This window comes from Narcine bancroftii, chromosome 2 (assembly GCF_036971445.1).
Source record: "Narcine bancroftii isolate sNarBan1 chromosome 2, sNarBan1.hap1, whole genome shotgun sequence".
Taxonomy (NCBI): Eukaryota; Metazoa; Chordata; class Chondrichthyes; order Torpediniformes; family Narcinidae; genus Narcine; species Narcine bancroftii.
This window is the reverse complement of record NC_091470.1, coordinates 150,234,927-150,258,631: the sequence shown is the minus strand read 5'-3', so window position 1 is coordinate 150,258,631 and position 23,705 is coordinate 150,234,927. Positions and strand designations below refer to the sequence as shown.

Sequence of the window (23,705 nt, the reverse complement as noted above, 5' to 3'; positions counted from 1 at the left end):
ACATTCAGAATTGAATCCTGTTTTCTGGATAGATCTCCCTGCTACTTCTTTTGTCCTCCTTTAATTATGACATTCAAAGACTTGTCCCAGTCAAACTCATTACATCCATCTTCAGACCATAAGATACAAGAGAAGTAGGTTGTTTGGCCCATCAAGCCCGTTCTACCATTCTGTCTTGAGCTAATCCATTCTCCCCGGCCTTCTCTCCATAACCTTTGATACCCTGACTATTCTGATACCTATCATCTCTGCCTTCAATACATCCAACAATCTGGCCTTCAAAGCTGCCCATGGCAGCAAATTCCAGAGGTTCGCTACTCTCTGGCTAAAGAAATTCCTCCACATCGGTTTTAAATGGGTGCCCTTAAATCCTGAAATGGTGCCCTCTATCATGAGAAACAAGTTCACCAGATCGACTCCGTCCAGGTTTTTCAACATTCACAATGCTTGTACAAGGTGCCTCATTCTTCTGAACTCCAAGGAGGACAGTCCAAGAGCGGTCAAACATACCTCATGCTAAACCCTTCATTCCAGGAATCATTCTTGTAAATCTTGAGTCCATTCCAATGCCAGCACACCCTTTCTTAAATAAAGAGCCCCAAACTATACCCAATTTTCAAAGTAAAGTCTCACCAGTGCCTTATAAAGCCTCAATATAGAACACTACAGTATAGTACAGGCCATTCAGCCCTCAATGTTGTAGACACATATTCCTTTAAAAACAGTACTAAACCCACCCTACTCCGTAACCATCTATTTTTATTTCATCCATGTGCCTGTCTCTCTTAAATGCCCCTAATGTTTTAGCCTCCATCACCATACCGACCAAGGCATTCCAGCCCCCCACAACTCTCTGCATAACATCATATCCCTCCTTTTGTGTCCAATTCCTCTAGATGGAAATGCCAAGACTGCATTCACCTTCTTCACCGCCGACTCAGCCTCAAGGTTAACTTTTAAAACTCTCAAGTCCCTTTGCATCTCCGAATTTTGAATTTTCTCCCCATCCAAGTAATAATCTGCCCTTTGATTCCTTCTACTAAAGTGCACGACCAAACACTTTCCAACATAGTATTTCATTTGCCGCTTCTTTGCCCGATGTCCTAATCCAAGTCTCTCTGCAGTTTCCTCCTCAGTCCCTGCTCCTCCACCTACCTTCACCCACTTGCCGGACGACTGGCAGCTCATCGTCTCCATTTTCTACTTCACGAAAGCTAGGGCTTAGTTTAAATAATTAGGATGCTATTAAGGTGTAGAATTGATTCCTTCTGGCAGTGACTACGTCTCCAGTCCCCATGTTCATTGACTATGCATCTTGGATATTTCATTGTCATAAAGGCAACCTTTTATGATGTTTCTCCCGCACAGCAAAAGGCATCACTTCTGATCCCTGTTCAGGACATGGATTCCATTTGAAATGCTTGATGCGGAATCCATTGTTTTTTATTTTACAATAACCAAATGGACAATTCCCATCTTTAACTCCTTGAGTTGCAAAAAAATGACACAACTTTGCCCTTTATAGCTTCTGCTTTGTCAAAATTAATTTTATATTACATTCCTGTCCTTTATCTCAGCCAAATTCCTTCTGTTAAAGTTTACTCTTTCATAATCAATCTTTGAGCTTTTATTTTCTGAACATTCTCAAAGAATTTCAGACTATTAATCATTCTTGTATGTCACAACTGGCAAATGGTGACTCAAACTGAAAACATGGTCTATTCATCTATTTTCTGATGATCATTTGACCCTTTGACTACTTAGCTCTCTCTCGTTGGAGATGGTCACTGTCTGGCATTTTTGACGTGCATCCAACTGCATGCCACATATCAGCCCATGCCAAGATCTTACACTTCATTTTATGGGCATGGTTCAGTTCTAATCAGTGAATGTCATCATTTTGGTCATTGTGAAGATTGATCAATGACAATGCAACTAAAAAATGGCCTAGATCATTAATTATAACAGGGTTCTCCCCACTTATCTGCAATTTGGAAGGTCATCACAACGTACTCTTCTTGATAAATCCAAGAAAAGCACTAAGTGGCATCAATGTAAATGCTCTGTATCAGCTCTCCTGGCTATAGAGCTGGTGTTACGGGGCCAGGTGAGATTCTCTATCAGTCAACACCAAGGAATTTGATACTCTTGATAACCTCAAAGACAGAGCAGTCAATGGTCTCTGAGAGAGTGATCCCCCTGGGCCCTCGTGAAGTTGACAACCATTGCTTTTGTTTTATTAACGTTCACATACAGGTTATTGGCTCTGCATGAGTCCATTAGTGACCGCACCTTATCTCTGTATGCTGACTCGTCATTCTAACTAACAAGGCCCACCACTGTCGTGTTGTTAGCGAATTTGATGATATGGTTCGAGCTGTGTTTTGCTACACGATCATGAATCAGCAGAGTGAACAGCAGTGGACTAAGCCCCCACCCCCCCCCCCACCCCTGTGCTCAGGGTGATGGTCTTGGAAGTTTTGTTTGCGATCCAGATTGCTTTAGGTCTCCCCAACAGGAAGTCAAGAATCTAATTTAGACCCAGCAGGTTCAACTTCCCTATTAGGTACTGAGATATGATTGTGTTGAATGCTGAAAGATGACAAGTTTCATGGAAAACATCTGGAATATAAAGGCTCTCCGCTCTCCCCAGGTCCACACCAGCGGGATTCTCAAGATTCTTTAATGGTCATGTAATTAAAAACAGTGCAATATGACACAGAAACAGAACTTCCAAGACCATCACACAGAACACTATCTGTCGTAAGGCTGATGAATTACCCGAAACACCTCTTACAGTCAGAGAAAGAGAAGCAAAAGAGAATCCCCTGTCTCCTTTGTTCTCTTCATCCTTTCCCAACTCTGCACATTAAAACATATTTACTTTCTCACTTTATGTGGCTGGATGAAAGGTCTTCAGATAGAAATACTAACTCTGTTTTCCTCTTTCCATACAATGTTGCCAAACCTGCTGAGCACTTGCAACATTTCCTGCTTTTTAAAAAAAATTCTTATCTCCAACAACTGTGACAAAAGAATTTACTTTAAAATTTGTGTTGATGCAATAATGGAGTAATTTCTATTTATTCGCCATATCTGCTTTGAATGTATTCAGAACAATGCATACAGACTGTCCTACATCAATCTATGTTGTTGAATTGTGCTTTGGCCTTACATTCTAGACTGCAGCATATTATTTCATCCACTAATGTACATCTAATCTGCAAATCAAATGCCATACTGTCTAATGAAACATTCTCCAGTGGAGAAAAAGTTTGCACTATGCCAATTAATCAAGCTGGCTCATAAACTTGAAATATTTCAACTTAGTTTGCTTTGGAAGATACAAAATCAAGTTGGTCGAACTAACTAAATAATAATGAACTCTATCATCCAATCTGTTAACCTATTTCACAATTCATGACAACATTAAATCATTTTGTTTGTAATCACTGACTTCCAGTCTGAAACAAGTACAGCCTGACCATTTCTCACATTAACACAACTAACGTCATTCTCAATATAAACAAATTCTACTACAGCTGCATCATTTTTAAAATGATACTTTGAATTATATTGCTGATGGGATTTAAATTATCCCTATTTTTCACTAGCCCTTAACCTGACTTTTGCCTCAGAAAATACTCTCAGAAGTCCCAAATTTGTTGAAAGTGCAGTATGTATTGATCTCCAAGCTTTAATATTCTGTAACAGTTCCAGTAAATCTAAGCAGAAAAAATGTAAAACTATTATTTGAGGATGGATGAAGAAGATAAAAATATGTATCAAACTCTTGACCTTTGACCAACAACTTGAATCCACCCATCCCATATCTAAGCCAGAATCTGAAATTTTAAGAAGGTGGGGGGGGGGGGGGGGGGGGGGGGGAGAAAGAATGTTTCATAAATCTCATGGAAGGTGTGAGGTTGTAACTTGCAAGGAATACAAGTTACAGCTATACAATGGTTACTTCTGCATCTACCAGTTTTTCCAGATTCCTGACAAAGGGCTCAGGCCCAAAACTGATTGGCTTTTACTTCATGACTTGCTGAGTTTCTCCAGTACTTTTATGTATTGCAGGTGTTTTTGCAAGAATTGTTAGTAATTGATCTTATAACTGATTTACCTTGAAAATGCCAAAACGAGTGAAAGTAGCCATCATTTTCCACATTATATTCATGCAAATCTCAAATGTGCAGCAAGCTTCATGTGCAACAATGACAAAGAGTAACAGAATCTCCGTTAGCTAGTCTCAAGATCAGAGTGTCAGACAAAATTTCACGAACTGAGACTGGGGTTTGGTGGAATACTGCTAGAACTCAAAAGTTTTATACCCAAGCATACTCCCAGAAGGAGCCTTTTTGTCTACTTTCCAACTTTTCTTTAGCCCAACTCTTCCCCGCTCTATTCACAACAGCACAATGTTCAGGTATATTAGTTTTCACAGGTATATTAGTTTTCACATCTAACCCTTCTATAGACTGCAGATTCTGGAATCAGGAGCTAAAAGACAACCTGGAGGAACTCACCATTATATGTGGAGGCAAAAGAATAATCAAAAATCAGGTCATGATCCGGCATCCACACTGAATGCTCAAAGGGAAGACAGGCAGTATAAAGAGGCGAGAGGAAGGGGCGGGACCAGGAGCGAGTGATCAGTTAAACTAGGTAAGATGGGGATGTTAGGCAGGTGGAGCCAAGTGGGGAGATGAAGGAAGAGGTTAGAAACAGACTGGTAAGCCATAGGTGGAAACAGAAGGGGGATCTGCTCATTCCCCCCCCCCCCCACCCTCCCACCTCCCCATTCCTTGGCTCTTCCCTCTGCAATTGTAGGAAGTACAACACTTGCCCCTCAACTCCTCCATCACCATTATCTAGGGTCCCAAACAGCTTTTCCAGGTGATGCAGAGATTGTTGTACACCTCCCACAACATCACTTGTTGCATTTAGAGCTCTTGATGTTGCCTTTTCAACACAGGCGAGACCATGCAGATTAAGAGACCATTTTGCAAAGCCTTTGTTCATTGTCCACAGAGCTTCCATCTGATTGTCACTTTATCACCTTCCCATTCACACACTGATCCATCAGTACTCAGCCTTCCCCTCTTGAGGCAAAGAACAAAGGACAAGACTAGCGCAACATAATCCAGTTGAATAGCCTAAAACCCAAGGCAGTGAACAATAAATTTTCCATTTTCAGATTCCTTCCATCTGGTCCACCCAGATCCTCTCTCCCTTTATTCACATTTCCATCTGCCCATCATCAACACTATTCACTTGGGTTTCGCTTTTGCTGAACTACCCTCCGATCATGTTCCATCTGCCTATCCTCCTTTGTTGTCTGGTTCCACACCATCTTCCCCCTCCCTCCACCCCCCACGCACACCTGGCTCAATTCTTTTATTTTCCCTTTTCATTTCCATCCTTCACCCAAGCATCCATTAGCGCTAAACTCCCCCCTTCTAGCTTCACCCGCCATCATCCCCCATCTCATCTTGGTCCACTTGTCACCTCAGAGCCTGCTTCCATCCACAAAACACCTCCCCCAACTCTCCATTCCGGCTATTTTCCCTCTACACTCAGTCCTGATACAGGGTCTTGACCAAAAACATTAACAATCCCTTCGCCTTTAAAGGTAGTACTTGATCTGCCAAATTCCTCCAGCAGTTAACTTTTGTGCACTGGAACCCACACATTTCACAACTTATAGCAAGGATTATCCAATGGAATTCAGGAGTCCACCCACCCCTGTAACTCTCAAGTACAAAGACAGTTTATAATGTCTAACAACTTGATCTTAGCAAATTCTAGGTCCTCTGGGATGTGATCTTCAAAGGTGAAATTTTGAGAGGACAGAATTTGTATGTTCCTGTCAGGATCAAAGACAAGGTTAGAAGGAATAGGGAACCTTGGTTTTCGAGGTTTAATGGGGATCTGGTTCAGAATAACAGGTGTAGGCAACATAGAGCAAATGAGGTACTTGAAATGTATATTTTTTTAAAAATGCAAGAAAAACCTCAAGAAAGAAACAAGGAAGATTAGAAGAAGTCATGAGGTTACTTTGGCAGACAAGGTGAAGGAAAATCCTAAGGGTTTTACAGGTATATTAAGAACAAAAGGATAGTAAGGGACAAAATTGGTCCCCTTGAACATCAGAGTGGTCAGCTTTGTATGGAGCCAAAAGAGATGGGAGAGGTCTTGAATGGTTATTTTTCTATCAGTATTCACTCAGAAAAAGGGCACAGAGCCATGGGAAGTAAGGAAAACAAACAGTGAGGTTATGGAACCTATACAGATTAAAGAGGAAGTGCTTGCTGTCTTAAAGCAAATAAGGGTGGATTAATCCCCAGGGCCTGACGAGATATTCCCTCAGATCTGAAGGGAGGTTAGCGTACAAATTGCAGGGGCTCAGACAGAAATATTTAAAATATCCTTAGCCACAGGTGACGTGCCAGAGTATTGGAGGGTAACTCACATTGCTCCACCGTTTAAAAAAGATTCCAAAAGTAACCCTGGAAATTATAGGCCATGAGCTTGATGTCAGTAGTAGATAAATTATTGGAAGGTGCTCTAAGAGATCATATAAACAATTATTTGGATCGCCAGAAACTGATTAGAGATAATCAACATGGCTTTATGTGTGGTAAGCTGTGTTTAACCAATCTTATAGTTTTTCAAGGTTACCAGGAAAGTTGATGAAGGAAAGGCTGTGGATGGTGTCCACATGGACTTTAGTAAGGCCTTTGGCAAGGTCCCACAAGGAAGGTTAGTCAGGAAGGTTCGGACACTAGGTATTCGTGGTAAAGTAGTGAACTGGATTCGACAATGGCTGGATGGGAAAAGCCAGAGAGTAGTGGTGTGCCTCAGGGATCAGTGCTGGGACCATTGTTGTTTGTCATTTATATTAATGATAATGTGGAAAATTGGATCAGCAATAATAATGTGGTAAATTGTATCAGCAAGTTTACAGATGGCACTAAGATTGGAGGTGTTGTGGACAGTGAAGAATTTCAAAGGATCTGGCCCAGCTAGAAAAATGGCAGATGGAATTTAATGCAGACAAGTGAGAACTGCTGCATTTTGGAAGGACAAACAAAGAAAGGAACATACACAGTAAATGGGCAGTGAGGAGCGCAGTAGAACTAAGGGATCTGGGAATACAGATACACAATTCCCTGAAAGTGGCATCACAGGTGGATAAGGTTGTAAAAAAAGATTTTGGCATAATGGCCTTCATAAATCAAAGTACAGAGTACAGGAATTGGGATGTTATGTTAAAGTTGTATAAGACACTGGTGAGGCCAAATTTGGAGTATTGTGTGCAGTTTTCGTCACCTAATTACAGCAAAGATATCAATAAGATAGAAAGAGGGCATAGATTTATTAGGATATTGCCCAGACTTCAGGAATTGAGTTTCAGGGAAAGGTTAAACAGGTTTGGACTTTATTCCCTGGAGTATAGAGATTTGATAGAGGTATTTAAAATTAGACAGAATAAATGTAGATAAGCTTTTTCCAAGGAGGGTGGGTGGGATGCAAACCAGAGGACATGGGTGAAGAGTGAAGGGGAAAAGTTTAAGGGGAGTGGGAACTTCTTCACAGAGAGTAGTGGGAGTGTGCAATGAGCTGCCAGCTGAAGTGGTGAATGCAGGCTCAATTTTAATATTTAAGAAGAATTTGGACAGGTTCATGGGTGAAAGAGTTATGGATGGCTGTGGTCTGGGTGCAGGTCAATAGGATAGACTAGAAGGGCTGAAGAGGCCTGTTTCTGTGCTGTAATGTTCTATGGTTCTGCCTTGATACTACCTGCAAATATGAAGAATTTAACATTGCAAATTGACTGGAATCACTTGAAGTGTGTATTTTATGTGTCAATAAAAATTAGTGACTAAATATAACATAATGTGGCTTGATTGTGTGTAAAGTCTAGGTTGAACCAGTAATTATTGATTACTGTACTGAGGCATTTCTGATGTTCTTTAATTAATACTGAAGATACAAGGTATTCAACTCACTGCATTTGCAAAAGATTGAATTTGTTCAGTGTTTTTTCTCCTCAATACAAAAATCTAAATTTACTATCAGATTATCTCAGTGAAACAGGAATTTGTCTGTAAAGACCCTTGACAGCAGTGATTTCTGCAATGTTATCATGAGTTACAAGGCCAAATGATTCTTGACTGAAAAAATGTTTAAATCCAAATTTTCTAAGTCCCTAGTGCTCGTCATATGAAAACAAGGAGTTCAACTGTGAGTGTTTAATAATTCAACAGAATAACGTATTTAATGATACACCACTTTGTTGATTTCCAAAGGAGGAAGCAGAAATGGCAAGACAAAGAAATGAAACACTATCCTCCTTTGGATATAGGATTCACATTTGCCCAGGCTGTCACAATTCCATCCACAATATTTTCCTAACGCTTCAATGAGAAACATAAAACTAGACATATTTAAATGGACTTGAAGGTCAAATCTCTGCCGTTAAAAATAAAGTATTTTCCCCCCATTCCAAAAATGAGGGAAGTTATTTCAATCGGGTATGTGATGGTAATCAGAACTGTCACAAGGTTTTGTGAACTTGGGAAGTGCCAGAATAGATCACCCCATCCTCAATATTTCCACAGACTTCTGAATTTACCTGGCTGATAGAGTGAGAAGGCAAGGTAAAAATCATTTTTCATCTCAACCAATCTCCATACCAGGAAGATTTTTTGAGAAAAAATATAATCACAAAACAATCCAAAAATACTAGTCCTAAAATAAGAGCAAGAACAGGTGCTATGCAGTATTCAGTAAGTAATTTTTGAAAGGAGAAAATAAATTTCAGGATTACACTGGGTTCAAAACTCTGAGAAACTACCGCAAAGATCATTAAGAATTCAAATTCACCAATACATGCTCAAAGACCATTTTAAAGCCTTCCACTGGGAAATTCTGCCTCTAAATTAAAAAAACAGTTTGAATTCATCAAATACGGTGTTGAGATAGGAGTATACTGTCCTGACATTATCCACTTTCTAGACCAAATCAATAACCATATATAAATAACCATATAACCATATATAACCACTTACAGCACAGAACAGGCCAGTTTGGCCCTACTAGTCCATGCCGTAACAAATTCCCACCCTCCTAGTCCCACTGACCAGCACCCGATCCATACCCCTCCAGTCCTCTCCTCTCCATGTAACTATCCAGTCTATCCTTAAATGTAACCAATGATCCCGCCTCGACCACATCTGCCGGAAGCTCATTCTACATCCCTACCACCCTTTGCGTAAATAAATTTCCCCTCATGTTCCCCTTATAATTTTCCCCCTTCAATCTTAAACCATGCCCTCTAGTTTGAATCTCCCCCGCTCTTAATTGAAAAAGCCTATCTACATTTACTGTCTGTCCCTTTTAAAATCTTAAACACCTCTATCAAGTCACCCCTCAATCTTCCACGCTCCAGAGAAAAAAGCCCTAGTCTGCACAACCTTTCCCTGTAACTCAAACCTTGAAATCCTGTCAACATTCTCGTGAACCTTCTCTGTACTCTCTTTATTTTGTTTATATCTTTTCTATAATTTGGTGACCAAAACTGTACACAGTACTCCAAGTTTGACCTCACCAATGCCTTGTACAATTTCATCATAACCTCCCTACTCTTGAATGCAAAAGCAGCATGGAAAGAGATAGATATGCAATTGAATCACTACAAAATTTCCACAAATGTTCACAGGATATTACTGAAGTTCTCAGCGGAATACTTGCACTTTCTCACAAGATATGTGACAAAGCCAAAAATTCAGTAAAATAATGTAATTGGAAACACAAGACAAAAATCAAGGATGCCAAAGAGCAAGAGCGTAGCTTCCTTACAGGAGAGGTTAAAAATTCATTACCTAAACTGAAGAAACAAATAAAATGCTGGTGAAACTTAGCAATCACCATCGTTTGCCTTCAATGGGTGCTGTCTGACTTGCTGAGTTCTTTCAGCATTTTTAGTGCTGTCTCTAGTTTTCTGGCATCTTTCTTCTTTGGCTTGGCTTCGCGGACGAAGATTTATGGAGGGGGTAAAAAGTCCACGTCAGCTGCAGGCTCGTTTGTGGCTAACAAGTCCGATGCAGGACAGGCAGACATGGTTGCAGCGGATGCAGGGGAAAATTGGTTGGTTGGGGTTGGGTGTTGGGTTTTTCCTCCTTTGCCTTTTGTCAGTGAGGTGGGCTCTGTGGTCTTCTTCAAAGGAGGTTGCTGCCCGCCAAACTGTGAGGCGCCAAGATGCACGGTTTGAGGAGATATCAGCCCACTGGCGGTGGTCAATGTGGCAGGCACCAAGAGATTTCTTTAGGCAGTCCTTGTACCTTTTCTTTGGTGCACCTCTGTCACGGTGGCCAGTGGAGAGCTCGCCATATTACACGATCTTGGGAAGGCGATGGTCCTCCATTCTGGAGACGTGACCCACCCAGCACAGCTGGATCTTCAGCAGCGTGGACTCGATGCTGTCGACCTCTGCCATCTCGAGTACTTCGACGTTAGGGATGAAAGCGCTCCAATGGATGTTGAGGATGGAGCGGAGACAACGCTGGTGGAAGCGTTCTAGGAGCCGTAGGTGATGCCGGTAGAGGACCCATGATTCGGAGCCGAACAGGAGTGTGGGTATGACAACGGCTCTGTATACGCTTATCTTTGTGAGGTTTTTCAGTTGGTTGTTTTTCCAGACTCTTTTGTGTAGTCTTCCAAAGGCGCTATTTGCCTTGGCGAGTCTGTTGTCTATCTCATTCTCGATCGTTGCATCTGATGAAATGGTGCAGCCGAGATAGGTAAACTGGTTGACCGTTTTGAGTTTTGTGTGCCCAATTGAGATGCGGGGGGGCTGGTAGTCATGGTGGGGAGCTGGCTGATGGAGGACCTCAGTTTTCTTCAGGCTGACTTCCAGGCCAAACATTTTGGCAGTTTCCGCAAAGCAAAGCAAAGCAAAGCAGGACGTCAAGCATCTGCAGTCTCTCTTTTAACACATGGTATCCAAGATATCCAAAACAACTTGGCCGTTAAGAAAACAAAAAGACAAAATACAGTAAAAACCCAGTCATCCAGAATTCAGGCAACCAGCAAAAAAAAATGCAGAAATAAATGGGTAAAAAAATACAGAAGTTTAAAATGGGCATGCCTTGCCGTCAGTTCTCCATTCATGCAACACGCAGTTTCAAGCAACTGAAAAACTCACTTAACTGGCATCTACTGATCCCCACAGGTGCTGGAAACCAGGGTTTTTGCTGTACATTTACTGTCAGCCTTTCCTGCATTCAAATAATCTCCAATTTATCCTTAACATCAAATGTAAAACTTCCAATTTCTTCATTTTATTCAAGATCATCAGGAAATTCTGAGAAGGCATCCAAACAGTAGGATGACAGGATTGTTGGCCTTAACTATTCAGATTTATACAAGTTTTAAAAACTTTTGAAGCAATCACGTTTTAACTGTTTGTGGTGGCACTGAATGTTTTTGGATCCTCGTCACAAAATAATTAAATTCCAACCCACTGAAGCAAAACAGACTAAAACTCATACCATCTCTCACGTCTTATTTCTGTGTCTGGATGTTAATGCTTGGATATAGTTCAAAGAAGCTTTACCAGACTAAAACCTGGAATGGGTGTGAAAACCTGGAAAAGTTGGACAGGTTAGGCTTGGATTTAGTGGAATTTAGAAGAATGAGAGAGAGGAAAAATGAAAGATCTTGACAACAGGATATCGCTGTTATGGAGAACTATATAGCCAAGATAAACATTTAGTAAGCAATGGTGAAAAAGCATTTTGTGTCACCACAAACATTTAAGGTGATAACAGACAGAGGAATGTGAAAGAAGTTCAAATCAGATTAGTCACAATCATATTAAATAGTGAAGCATGCTTGAGAAGCCAAATGAAACATTTGTACTTTTTAATTCTAACATTACATTTCTCGTGAGGGTGAATCAGTTCTCAATCTGTTGCTAGATTCAGACCACATAAACTATTGGGATGAAACAGCAATGGTATAGTTAAATTTAAATTAACTTTTTCCTAAATAAAACTTCAATAAGAATACTGTACATTTGGTCCAAATGTATCATGAATCCCGAAGTCAATTTCGGTGCATCGGCACATTATATTTATTTATCTATGAGAAACTCAAACTAACATTAACGATGGTCAAGAATTATGCCTATTTTTAAATGGAATATTTGCTGATACAACTGAATTAGTTAAAAGACTTCCGGGACTCGCTTGAAGTTTGTAATAGTCCGAACGTTAAGTAATATATTTTGGGTAACTGCCGCGAAATAAATAATTCCGCAACTTCCGGCGTTTATGGGAATATTTTCATAAACTATTCAAACTCTTCAACAAATGGACAAAACACGCCCATTAATAATAACAAATAACCTTTAAAGTTGATGTTCAATAACATTAAAATGAAAAGGATAAATACAATGACGTCCAAACTTGCGGATTAAAAAGTAACCAGTCAACGGCACACAAATGCCACTAAGAAGCCATGTAACTGCTGTCCATGAGCACACCAATATTCACAACACGTTTTAGACAGCAGAACGTTGCTTGCGATCAGAGAAAAAGTTCTAACATTCAAAAAAGTCATTCAAACAACTAAAAACATACTTTGCTGATATGAAACGGTCGGCAAATAATGTTTTGATTCAACGATCAACAAATAATATTATTTGGATGCAACGATCAGTAAATAATGTTTGGATACAATTTGAGCCCTATCAAAACATCAAAAGTATTGCTTTGATGAAGGGCTCAAGCCCAAAACGTCAGTTATGTACCTTTACTTTTGCTACGTAAAGGACACAGCGGAGCTTCTCCAGCATTTTGTTTTTACTTCTACCACGGTGCCCACAGATTTGTGTGATTTACTTCAGTTTGGATCCAACGCTCAGTCACTCATGTCCGGATCCAACGCTCAGTCACTCACGTCCGGATCCAACGCTCGGTCACTCACGTCCGGATCCAACGCTCGGTCACTCACGTCCGGATCCAACGCTCGGTCACTCACGTCCGGATCCAACGCTCGGTCACTCACGTCCGGATCCAACGCTCGGTCACTCACGTCCGGATCCAACGCTCGGTCACTCACGTCCGGATCCAACGCTCGGTCACTCACGTCCGGATCCAACGCTCGGTCACTCACGTCCGGATCCAACGCTCGGTCACTCACGTCCGGATCCAACGCTCGGTCACTCACGTCCGGATCCAACGCTCGGTCACTCACGTCCGGATCCAACGCTCGGTCACTCACGTCCGGATCCAACGCTCGGTCACTCACGTCCGGATCCAACGCTCGGTCACTCACGTCCGGATCCAACGCTCGGTCACTCACGTCCGGATCCAACGCTCGGTCACTCACGTCCGGATCCAACGCTCGGTCACTCACGTCCGGATCCAACGCTCGGTCACTCACGTCCGGATCCAACGCTCGGTCACTCACGTCCGGATCCAACGCTCGGTCACTCACGTCCGGATCCAACGCTCGGTCACTCACGTCCGGATCCAACGCTCGGTCACTCACGTCCGGATCCAACGCTCGGTCACTCACGTCCGGATCCAACGCTCGGTCACTCACGTCCGGATCCAACGCTCGGTCACTCACGTCCGGATCCAACGCTCGGTCACTCACGTCCGGATCCATCGCTCGGTCACTCACGTCAGGATCCATCGCTCGGTCACTCATGTCAGGATCCATCGCTCGGTCACTCATCCAACGCTCAGTCACTCATGTTTGGATCCAACGCTCAGTCACTCATGTTTGGATCCAACGCTCAGTCACTCATGTTTGGATCCAACGCTCAGTCACTCATGTTTGGATCCAACGCTCAGTCACTCATGTTTGGATCCAACGCTCAGTCACTCATGTTTGGATCCAACGCTCAGTCACTCATGTTTGGATCCAACGCTCAGTCACTCATGTTTGGATCCAACGATCATGACGGTGCTGATGTTTGAAAGGAAGTTTGGCTTCCTTGAGCCGAACAAATTGCTAACAGGTGCCGTGGGGAGGCAGGGTGATGCGGCTGGGCCACTGCCCCAGCTGGGTGTGTGTACTCACCCTTGGTAGTGAGCCTTCACTCTGACCCAGTCACCTGCCCCACGTTCCATCGTGTCCTCCACTCTGGTCGGCATGACCCACAGGCGACCGGGTCCGGGGGAAATAGGGAGACGAGCAAGGGGGAGGATCAGGCTCCCCTCGCTCTCAATTTCCGTCCAACTTCACCTCAGCAGATTTCCTTCCGAACTGCGCTCCATCTCAGTAACGAGTCCTTCTCCGACGATGAACCCCTTTTGAGTGAGTGTTTTCTTTCGCCTCGCACTTTGGGTCCCGACCCAACGACTTGTTGCTTTCTGGCCCGGCCGTTCTCCGGCGTCACTCACTCGCTCCGAACAAATGGCGGTCCCAGGTTAACCGACACTCCTCGGCCGCCAGCGGCGCCTCCCTCGCCGGCAGCCAATCGCCATCGACCGCAGGCATACCTTGTCTCTCCCCACCCACCAATCCCAAGGGAAAGGGAGGAAGGGACGAGCCAATCCGCGACAAAGGGCCACCTATCCAATGGGCGGAGGGAGAGCTTACCTGCAGCCAATCACTGGAGGGATCGAGGTCTCCGCTGCTAAAGGATGTAATGTGGCCAATGGAGGAGCTCTGGGCGCAGAGGGAGATCCGGAGCCCTCGGAAGGCTTCGTGCAGTACAGAGGTTTTCAAACTTTTTCCTTCCACTCACATTCCATTTTAAGTAATCTCTATGCTACAGGTGCTCGGTGTTATGTGAGTGGAACGAAAAAGTTTGAAAACCACATTTTTAATTGACTCGTTATGTGCACAGGTTTCATAACTCCTAAATGGGCCAGTGACAATTTTTCACAAGCAAAATATTTCAGTAACAATTGGGTCTAGACCAGTGGTTCTCAACCTTCCCATCCCACTCACCGACCGCCTTAAGTAATCCCTTACTAATCACAGAGCACGATGGCACAGGGATTACTTAAAGCGGTTGGTGAGTGGGAAGAAAAAGTTTGAAAACCACTGATTCAGTTTAAGTCGTGCCTATTCATAAATGTGAAGCTCTGGCACCTATGTAAGGTGGAATATAAAAGCATCAGCAGCAGTAGGGCACTCTTGAATAGGACTATGTATCTTGCCTATCCACACAACTTTTCTGAAGCAAATTCAGACTTATTGTCAGAGTACTTACATAACATCACATACAACCCTGAGCTTCATTTTTCCCCACAGGCGAAGCAGAATCACCATTTATTGGCAGTGAAAAAAAAACTGTAAACAAATAAAGAAATGTAACCAAACTACAATGGAGAGGTAGAAAAATCAATAAAGTGCAAAAGTAAGAGTTTGTTGTTGAGGAGTCTGATAGTGGAGGGGTTGCAGCTGTTCCTGAGCCTGGTGGTGTGAGTGTTGTAGCACCTATACCTCTTGATGATTGCTGGGATGGCAGCATTCCCTGTAGATGTTCTTGATGGTGGGGTAGTTTTGCCTGTGATATCCTGGGTTGTCCACTAACTTTTGCAGGGCTTTTTGGTCAGAGGTACTGGTGTCCCCTTACCTGACTGTGATGCAACCAGTCACCATACATGTGTAGAAATTTCTGATGTCATGCCAAACCTCTGCAAACTCCTGAGGAAGTAGAGGTGTTGATGTGCTTTCTTCATAATGACATTTGTGTGCTGTTTCCCTTGTATACCTAGATTACCTGATCTATAGTTCAGCATTTAACACCATCGTCCACTCAAAACTGATCAGCAAACTCCAAGAACTGTGACTCAATTCCCCAATGTGTAATTGGACCCTGGATTTCCTCACCTCCAGACCATAGTCAGTGAGAATTGGCAAGAACATCTCCACAATCGCCATCAGTACCAGGGCACCACAGAGCTGCATTCTTAGCCTCCAGCTCGACTGGCTATACAGCTATGACTGTGTGGCTCGGAACAACAATAACACCATCTACAAATATGCTGACAATACCACAGTAGTAGGTTGTATAAAGGAAGGGGATGAATCAGCATACAAGAGGGAGATTAAAACTTGGCTGAATGGTACACCAACAACAACCTCACACTCAATGTCACCAAAACCAAGGAGCTGATTGTTGACTTCAGGAAGGGAAAACCAAATCCCTCATTGAGGGATCAGAGGTGGAGCGGGTAAGCAAATTTAAGTTGTTGGGAGTCACTATCTTGGAGGGTCTTTCTTGACCCAACACCAAAATGGTATCATGAAGAAAGTGTGTCAGCGCCTCTACTTCCTCAGGACCTTCAAGAAGTTTTGTATGACATCAGAAACCCTGACAACTTTTTACAGATGAGTGGTGGAAAGTGTGCTGCCTGGCTGCATCAAGGTCTGGTGTGGGGACACCAATACCTATGAGTATAAAGCATTGCAAAAGGTAGTGGAAAGAGACCAGGACATCACAGGTAAAACCCTCCCCACTATCGAGAACACCTACAGGGAACACTGACGTCGGAGAGCAGCACCAATCATCAAGAATTCACACTACTCAGCAAACGCTGTCTTCTCACTGCTGCCATCAGGAAAGAAGTAAAGGTGCCATAAGACTCACACCACTAGGTTCAGGAACAGCTGCTCCCCCTCCACCATCAGACTCCTCAATGACAAACTCAATCAGGGTCTGATTTAAGAATTCTAACTTTCACACTTTATTGAATTTCTTTTTCCTCTCTGTCTTGCACAGTTTGTTTACATTGCTTATTTATTTATTTGTGTTTGTTGAGTACAGTTTTTTTTAAAATGACCAATAAGTGATAATTCTGCCTTGCCTGTCATTCCTGTAAAAATATTAGATAAAACCAGAAAATGCAGGATGTAATTATCAAATCAGGCAGCATCCATAGTAAGTATATTCTGCCTTAGACAGGGAGATGAAACCTGCACATAGTATTCAACATGCAATCTCACTGGGTTCTGAATCAGAATACGTTGTCATGGACATGGAGTCACATTGTTTTGCTGCAGCAATCACAGGTGCAAAATTGTGATAAATTACTTTAAAATAAATGATTAAATTAGTGCAAAATAAGAGAAAAGTGAGGTCGTGTCTGTGATTCATCGTGCATTCAGAACTCTGATGGCAGAGGGGGAGAAACTGTTTTTGGGTTCACCTTCCTGATAGTAGCAATGAGAAGAGAGCATAGCCTGTGTGGTGAAGGTCCTTGAGGACTGAGGCTGCTTTCTTGAGACCCTGTCCCTTGTGTATGTCTTTACATTACATATCATAGGGTCCTATATTATGCACTTCCAGTTCCTATTGCAATCATTCTTCCTGGTAGCTTGCTGCACCAGCAGATTTGCTTTCAGCGGTTTGCACTCAAGGACACTCATGTTTTTCAGAGCACCAAGACCATATTTTTTTCCACAACATGGATGACCTTGTACTTTTCCACATTATATTCCACATTCCTTGTCTTCACCAACTCATAATGCCTGATTATATCACCTCTACGGGAAAGGCTTATAGAAGGAGGAATTTTTAAAGTGAATCTAGGAGAGCTTTTTAAGCTAGTCCAACTTGAGAAGGGCCAGTGTGGATCATAAAGCAAATAAATGTAGCAAGGCAAGTGGTTGACTCATCAATGGAAGAGCATTTGAAGAGAATGACGATGACTACATTTCAAAGTAATCAGGGAGAAAAAAAAAGACTATAATTAAGGTCTGAATATTGGGAGGGGGTGAACATTTTCAATCTCATAAGACAGTAGACTGGGCTAACTACTTGAAGGTCGGTATGCATTCAATAAGAGGGAAATATTCACAAGTGAAATAATGAGGGTTTAAAGTCGACATGTTCCCATAAGGGTGAAAGGAAGAGACACAAAGTCTAAGGTACCTGCATGTTGAGGGATATCAAGGTCTGGATAAAGAAAAATTAGGTGGTATAATGGCAAGTTATGGAAACTGAACAAAGGGAGGACAATCAGGGTGGCAATAAATACAAGGGGTGCATTAAAATTAGGAAAAGAGAGGGCATAAAATATCACTGGTGGACAATAAAGAAACCCAAAGCATTTTATGTAATATGAAGTGCAAGAGGATAACTAGAGAAAGAGATAGAGGTCATTGAACATCTAAGGGGCAATCTGTGTGTGGAGCCAATGGAAATAAATTTGTTAAATGAATACCTTTCATCAGATTCACTAATGTGACGGAGATTGCAGATGGAGAATAAGGGAGGGCAATGGTGAAATTCTAAAATATATCATTTAAAAGGATATTTAACCACAAAATCCACAAAAACCACTACAGTCAAATCCTTGATTAAAATTGTTTGTTTAGGGATTCTCTGGCCTCTCGCCCTAACTTTATTGGCAGAAGGTGAACAGAAACCTGAAGAAGTTGGCGGAAACAAACATATTTCATGCCATTCATCTTCTTGGTTTCAGCAAAGATTATGGTGAAGGATCGGGTAACTCCAGTGGAAATCATATTTCCAGGCTGGCCTCCTTCAAATAAACATTTTAAACAAAGCTGCAAGTCAGACATCATTTTTTTTTTAAAGAACAGTATAAATACTTACATTTGTTATTTAATTTGAAAATTAAAACAGAGAAAAAAATACATTATCTTAAAGAAGTAATTTATCATTTTAGTAACTTAATGGGGAAAATGATAAACTTTCATTTAGAAAACATATTTTAATTTTGAAATGCAGGCTATCATTTTTTATCCCCACAGGTACCCTATGTACTTAACACAAAATCAGGTAAGGATGTAGATTTCTTTTCCTTATGGCCTGGACAGAACAATTCAATAGTTTCAAGGTCACCTCTGCTACCAGCTTTCCATTATTGAATTGTTTAATCACTGTATTACAATAATGGGAATTAAACACTTAGTCTTTACTCTGGATTTAAACATAATGGCCCTCTACGCATTTATTCAGTGCATTTGTGCAAGGTGTAATCACCAGATTTATTACATCATATCAAGCATGTTTATGTTTCTTATCGTGACTCCAAGATTTGATATTAATCTCCAACAAAAGATCATAAAGGTTTTTTGTGTTTTTCTCCCAAATAACTTCCCTTGTTAATAAAACCATGCTCTCACACATTATATGTTTCTAAATAGCGTAATCTCTGATATGTTGGCAGTCTTTAATGAAGGAGAAAATAGGGATTCTATTCACATTTTTTTAAAACATTAGTTATTGAAATTCCTTTTGGACATTCTTCATTGCCTTTTAAAAAAAAATCGGCAACCTTTGGCACCGGTTTATTGGCACCTTATCAAAATTAAGCAACAGAGCAGGAAAATGCACCCACAGATCATTTTAAAGCTGCTGTGGAAAGTTATGAATTTCCAGTGAAGACTAGTATTTTTGTGCCAAGAATATTTTGTATTCAATGGGCAATCTCTTCCCTTAATCCTATGAATATTTAGAAAGGCCTTGTGAAGGGCATTCTGGGTGTCACATATCTAGGTTTTATGATGATGAATTCATCAGCACACAGTTATTACACTCTAAAACACGGACATTAAATTTATCATATTCATGCATATGTACTTTAACAAAGAAATCAGAACTTTGCACTGTTGTGTAACTGGAATAATCAGCTCAATTTCTATGAATTTATAGCCCTGGTTCTCCAACCAGATCCACCCTTTTAAAATTGAAACTCATGTGCTCTGTATGTGATTATTAATAGTGTAGTTACTACAGAGCAAATTCTCTGATCTGAAACTCTCAGTTACAGGTTTTTTCCAACCCACGAGCCCCTGCCACCCAATTGACCTACAACTCCCAGTTTTGAATGGTGGGAGGAAACTGGAGCACCTGGAGGAAATCCATGTAGCTACAGGGAGAATTCCTTACAGACAGGGCAGGATTCGAACCCGGGCCCCGGTTGCTGGCGCTGTAACAGCATTGCGCTAACCGCTAACCATGTTGCCCTTTTGCATGTGGCTTTTAATTTCAAAATATGTTGAGTTGTTTTAAAATATTATATAAAAATATTATATTCTATTACATAGTTTAAGCAAAAGATAAAGTGCTGGAAAACTACACAACTGAATGGGTCAAGCAGCATCCATGGAGGAAAGTGGGCAATCAACATTTGGGTGGAAACTCCGCTTCAGGCCCATTAATTTAATTATATTTAGCTTGATCATAGTTCCATGCTTCAATCTTCATTTGGGACAAATACTCCATATTTTACTAAAAGTTCTTACTGGCTCTAGAATTTGATTGGCTGCTCAAGCACCCGAACGTTATCGCAGCTGTGGGATCATCTTTGCGTGGCTGCAAAAGTGCAACAAAGCCTCTTGAGTGCTCAAACAGTTCCACTATTTACAAAGCAGAAGCCAGGATTGTGTTGGAAAACATTCAATTTTGTTTGGAATATGCATAATTTTAACATGCATTCAAGAAGCTTGATCTATTCAAGAGAAAGAAAGCTGCTTGACTGACAAGGAATCCAACACCCTAAATGTTCACACTTTCCTTCTTTGGCTCAAGACAGCTGCAGTGTATGCCAGCTGCAACATGTACCGCAGCATTAGATGCTCCCTGCAGTCAACCAGGGCAAATACATCAGCATCGTAGGGAAACATAGAACATTACCGCACAGAACAGGCCCTTTGGCCCTTGATGTTGTGTTGACCAGCAGCATTCCAGTGCCGTATGGGGAGAACCAATTCCCCTGAGCAAACAGCCTAGGACATCACAGATAAAATTCTCCCAATGTAACGTGTCAAATGACTCAAAGACTTGCTGACTCAAACCAAGGCTTTTATTAGCAAAAAACTTAGACTGACCTGGGACTGGTTAGGAGCAGCCCTTTATGACCTGCCAGTAGGCGTGGCTACGGCTCTCAGCCAATCACTACTACTATATGTAAATATATACATTGGTGATAGTATTCTGTACAATCATACCCCACCATCAAAAACATCTACAGGGAGCACTGCTATTGGAGAGCAGCAGCAATCATCAAGGATCCACACCACCCAGCACATGCTATGTTTTCACTGCTGCTATCAGGTAAGAGGTATAGAAGCCACAAAACCAGAACCATCAGGTTCAGGAACAGCTGCTACTCCTGCACCATCAGACTCCTCAACAACAAACTCAATCAGGGACTTATTTAAGGACTCTTACTTTTGCATTATATTGCTTTTTTTTCTTCTCTATATGGCATAGTTTGTTTACATTTCTTTATTAGTTTATATGTGTATGTTGAGCCAATTTTGTTTTACACTACCATTAAGTGTTCATTCTGCCTCACCTACAGGAAAAAGAATCTCAGGGTTGTATGTGATGTCAATGTATGTACTCTGATAAAAAAATCTGAATCTGACATATATATTCCAACCAAAAAAAAAATTCTTGTAACACTCTATTTTTCTTTCATCCATTTGCCTGTTGAATGGACTCTTAAATGACCCTATTGTATCAGCCTCCACCACCATCCCTGGAAATTCATTCCAGGCACTCCCTGTGTGTAAAACACAAGTACCCCTGATGTGTCTCCCTTTCATTCAGATATCCTCTGGTTCTACTCCTGTCCCGGGGGAAAGGCATGCTTCTCAGAATCTTGTAGACCTCCATTAAGTCTCCTCTCCTCCTTCTTCTCTCCAAAGAGAAAAGTCCTGGAAGTCACACACAAATCTGACTTGGAAATATAATTGTTCCCTAATGGATCTAAATCCCAGAATCCAACAGCACTGTCGGTGTTTCTTCGAAACGTTAACCCGCCCTTCTTTTTCCCCGTCACCTTTCCACCAGCTATCAGTCGATGTTTTTATGCTGAGCCTCCACTTCAAGGTTGGCTTCAAATGCAGATAAAATTTTAAAGTTACCTGTTTATGGAGCAGCCCCAAAACCTGCTCCAGGGCTGCTTTTATGCAGAGCGGAACCTTGGTGCGTCGTCCAGAGTCACTGTAGGCTGAGCGTCTGTTGCCATAGTGCCGCCCATCATAAATACATGGCGGAGCAATAGCCACCTTCCCTACCCATAATCCCTCACACAGCTGGAACCACTCTGCATTTCCCAGAATGGTTCCAGCTGCATGGGGGATTATGGGTAGGGTAGATTGCCATTACTTTGCTTCGTATTGAGCCACTGGTGCTAGAGTGACCCTGAAGGCCAAAGCGGCCCAGTAAGGTGCTGGTGGCTGCCCCAGCCACACCCCTGCCCTGACAGGCCCCATCAGCTGCCCCTGCCCTGAAGAGGTTATGGAGAGAGAGGGGTGAGTGAGAGACAGAGGTGAGATGGGTTGCAGGCTGATGGCGTCATTGGAATGTTATCAGCCCACCAATAGCCAGCTGCTTGCAGCAGGTATACCTTTATGTAGCGAGGCGGAGCGCACCACTCCAACTCTAGCATGACCTTGAAGAGAGATTGGAGTCACCGCCTTTTCCGACGTGAGGGCAGAGAATCTCCACCTTTATGTTCAGATGTTTTGCTTTATAAAAGGGCCTTCTGTCTCTCTTTCCCTTTCTTTCTGTCTCCTCTTACAAAGTCAAATCAATTCTCACCTTTCCTCTTATCATATCTAATTAACATCTTTTATTTGTTGGTCCGGACTCCTACCCCTCCCATTCTTCCCCAGTCTTTATTTGGACGCATGCCTGTTTTTTGCTCATACCTTGAAGAAGGGCTAACACTGGTCAACAAAATGTTTGCTTCTTGAAAATAAATTGGGTATTATGATAGATAATTTCAAACTGAGCACAAAGGTAATTTCAGATTTGCTGTATCACATAGAAAGTTGTGGATACATTAAATTGACTTTTATTGCTGACACATTGCATTTGTTCAACTGATCTAAAATGTTTTGCCGCTGATTTTCATTTTACTCGACGTCTGATGCCTCTCATGTCAGTTAACAACAATAGTCGGCCAGCATTGATGGATTCCAGTTGCCCTGATACCGCTTTTCCATGGTCACAGTGTCCAGGTGAAATCTTTCACCATGTTCGTCACTGACTGCACCAAGATCAGCCGGAAAGGAGTCCAAGTGCGAATGCAGAAAATGAACTTTCAATGACACGTTGCAGTTCATGTATGTTTGAAGTAGATTTAAAATATGACATGAAATCACAAAAAGATTTTTTTGTACAACAAATGGTATGTAATAGGAAAATGTTAAGATGATTTTCATGATCAGCAGCCCAAAATCCATAAAATACATTCAAAAGTGTTCAGGAAGCAAAATCTTCATTGTCCAATGTATCTTTACCTCCTATGGATGCTTCAAGACCAGCTGAGTTCCTCCAGCATTTCTGTGTGTTTACTAAAATCACAGTCTGAAGACTTTGTGTTTCACTTTGAAACAACTTTTATTTAAAATAATTTTTTATTTTTCACACTGTGAACCATATCAACCAAAATATATACAAATGTTTTTCATTAAATATACACAGTGGCATTTTCTCCCTTTTTTTCCCCCCCTCCCCTCCCTCCCCCCTTCCCACCCCCCTCCAAATCCAATAAATATTCAACATATACAATATAATAAAACCATTAAACAATGTCATCACACAATGAAAAACAAACAAGAAAAATGTTTCATCTACTTTTACACACTAGATCAAGTTGTTTTGTCTTCTTATCATCATTTTAGGGGGTGGAGGTCCGAGGCAAGCCCTCTCTTTGGTTCCCAAATTTGTTCAAATAATGTGA

General features: G+C 41.8%; 1 protein-coding gene across 8 annotated transcripts in view; it reads right to left on the bottom strand.

The window, feature by feature from the left end:
• The window catches only part of prkcz (protein kinase C, zeta), a 279,023-nt gene extending 258,233 nt beyond the window's left edge, over positions 1-20,790 (bottom strand). For 6 of the 8 annotated variants that reach the window (XR_011351704.1, XR_011351707.1, XR_011351705.1 and 3 more), the window contains exon 1: positions 14,101-14,501. Coding sequence is in view for 3 of the 8 variants with exons in the window: in XM_069918551.1 (XP_069774652.1) it covers positions 14,101-14,174 (74 nt within the window). In the remaining 5 variants the exon portion in view is untranslated. Of the gene's footprint in view, positions 1-14,100; positions 14,502-20,641 lie in introns of those variants that run through there. The other 2 variants (XM_069918552.1, XM_069918548.1) reach the window with 2 other exon arrangements.
• Between the last annotated feature and the right edge of the window lie 2,915 nt (positions 20,791-23,705).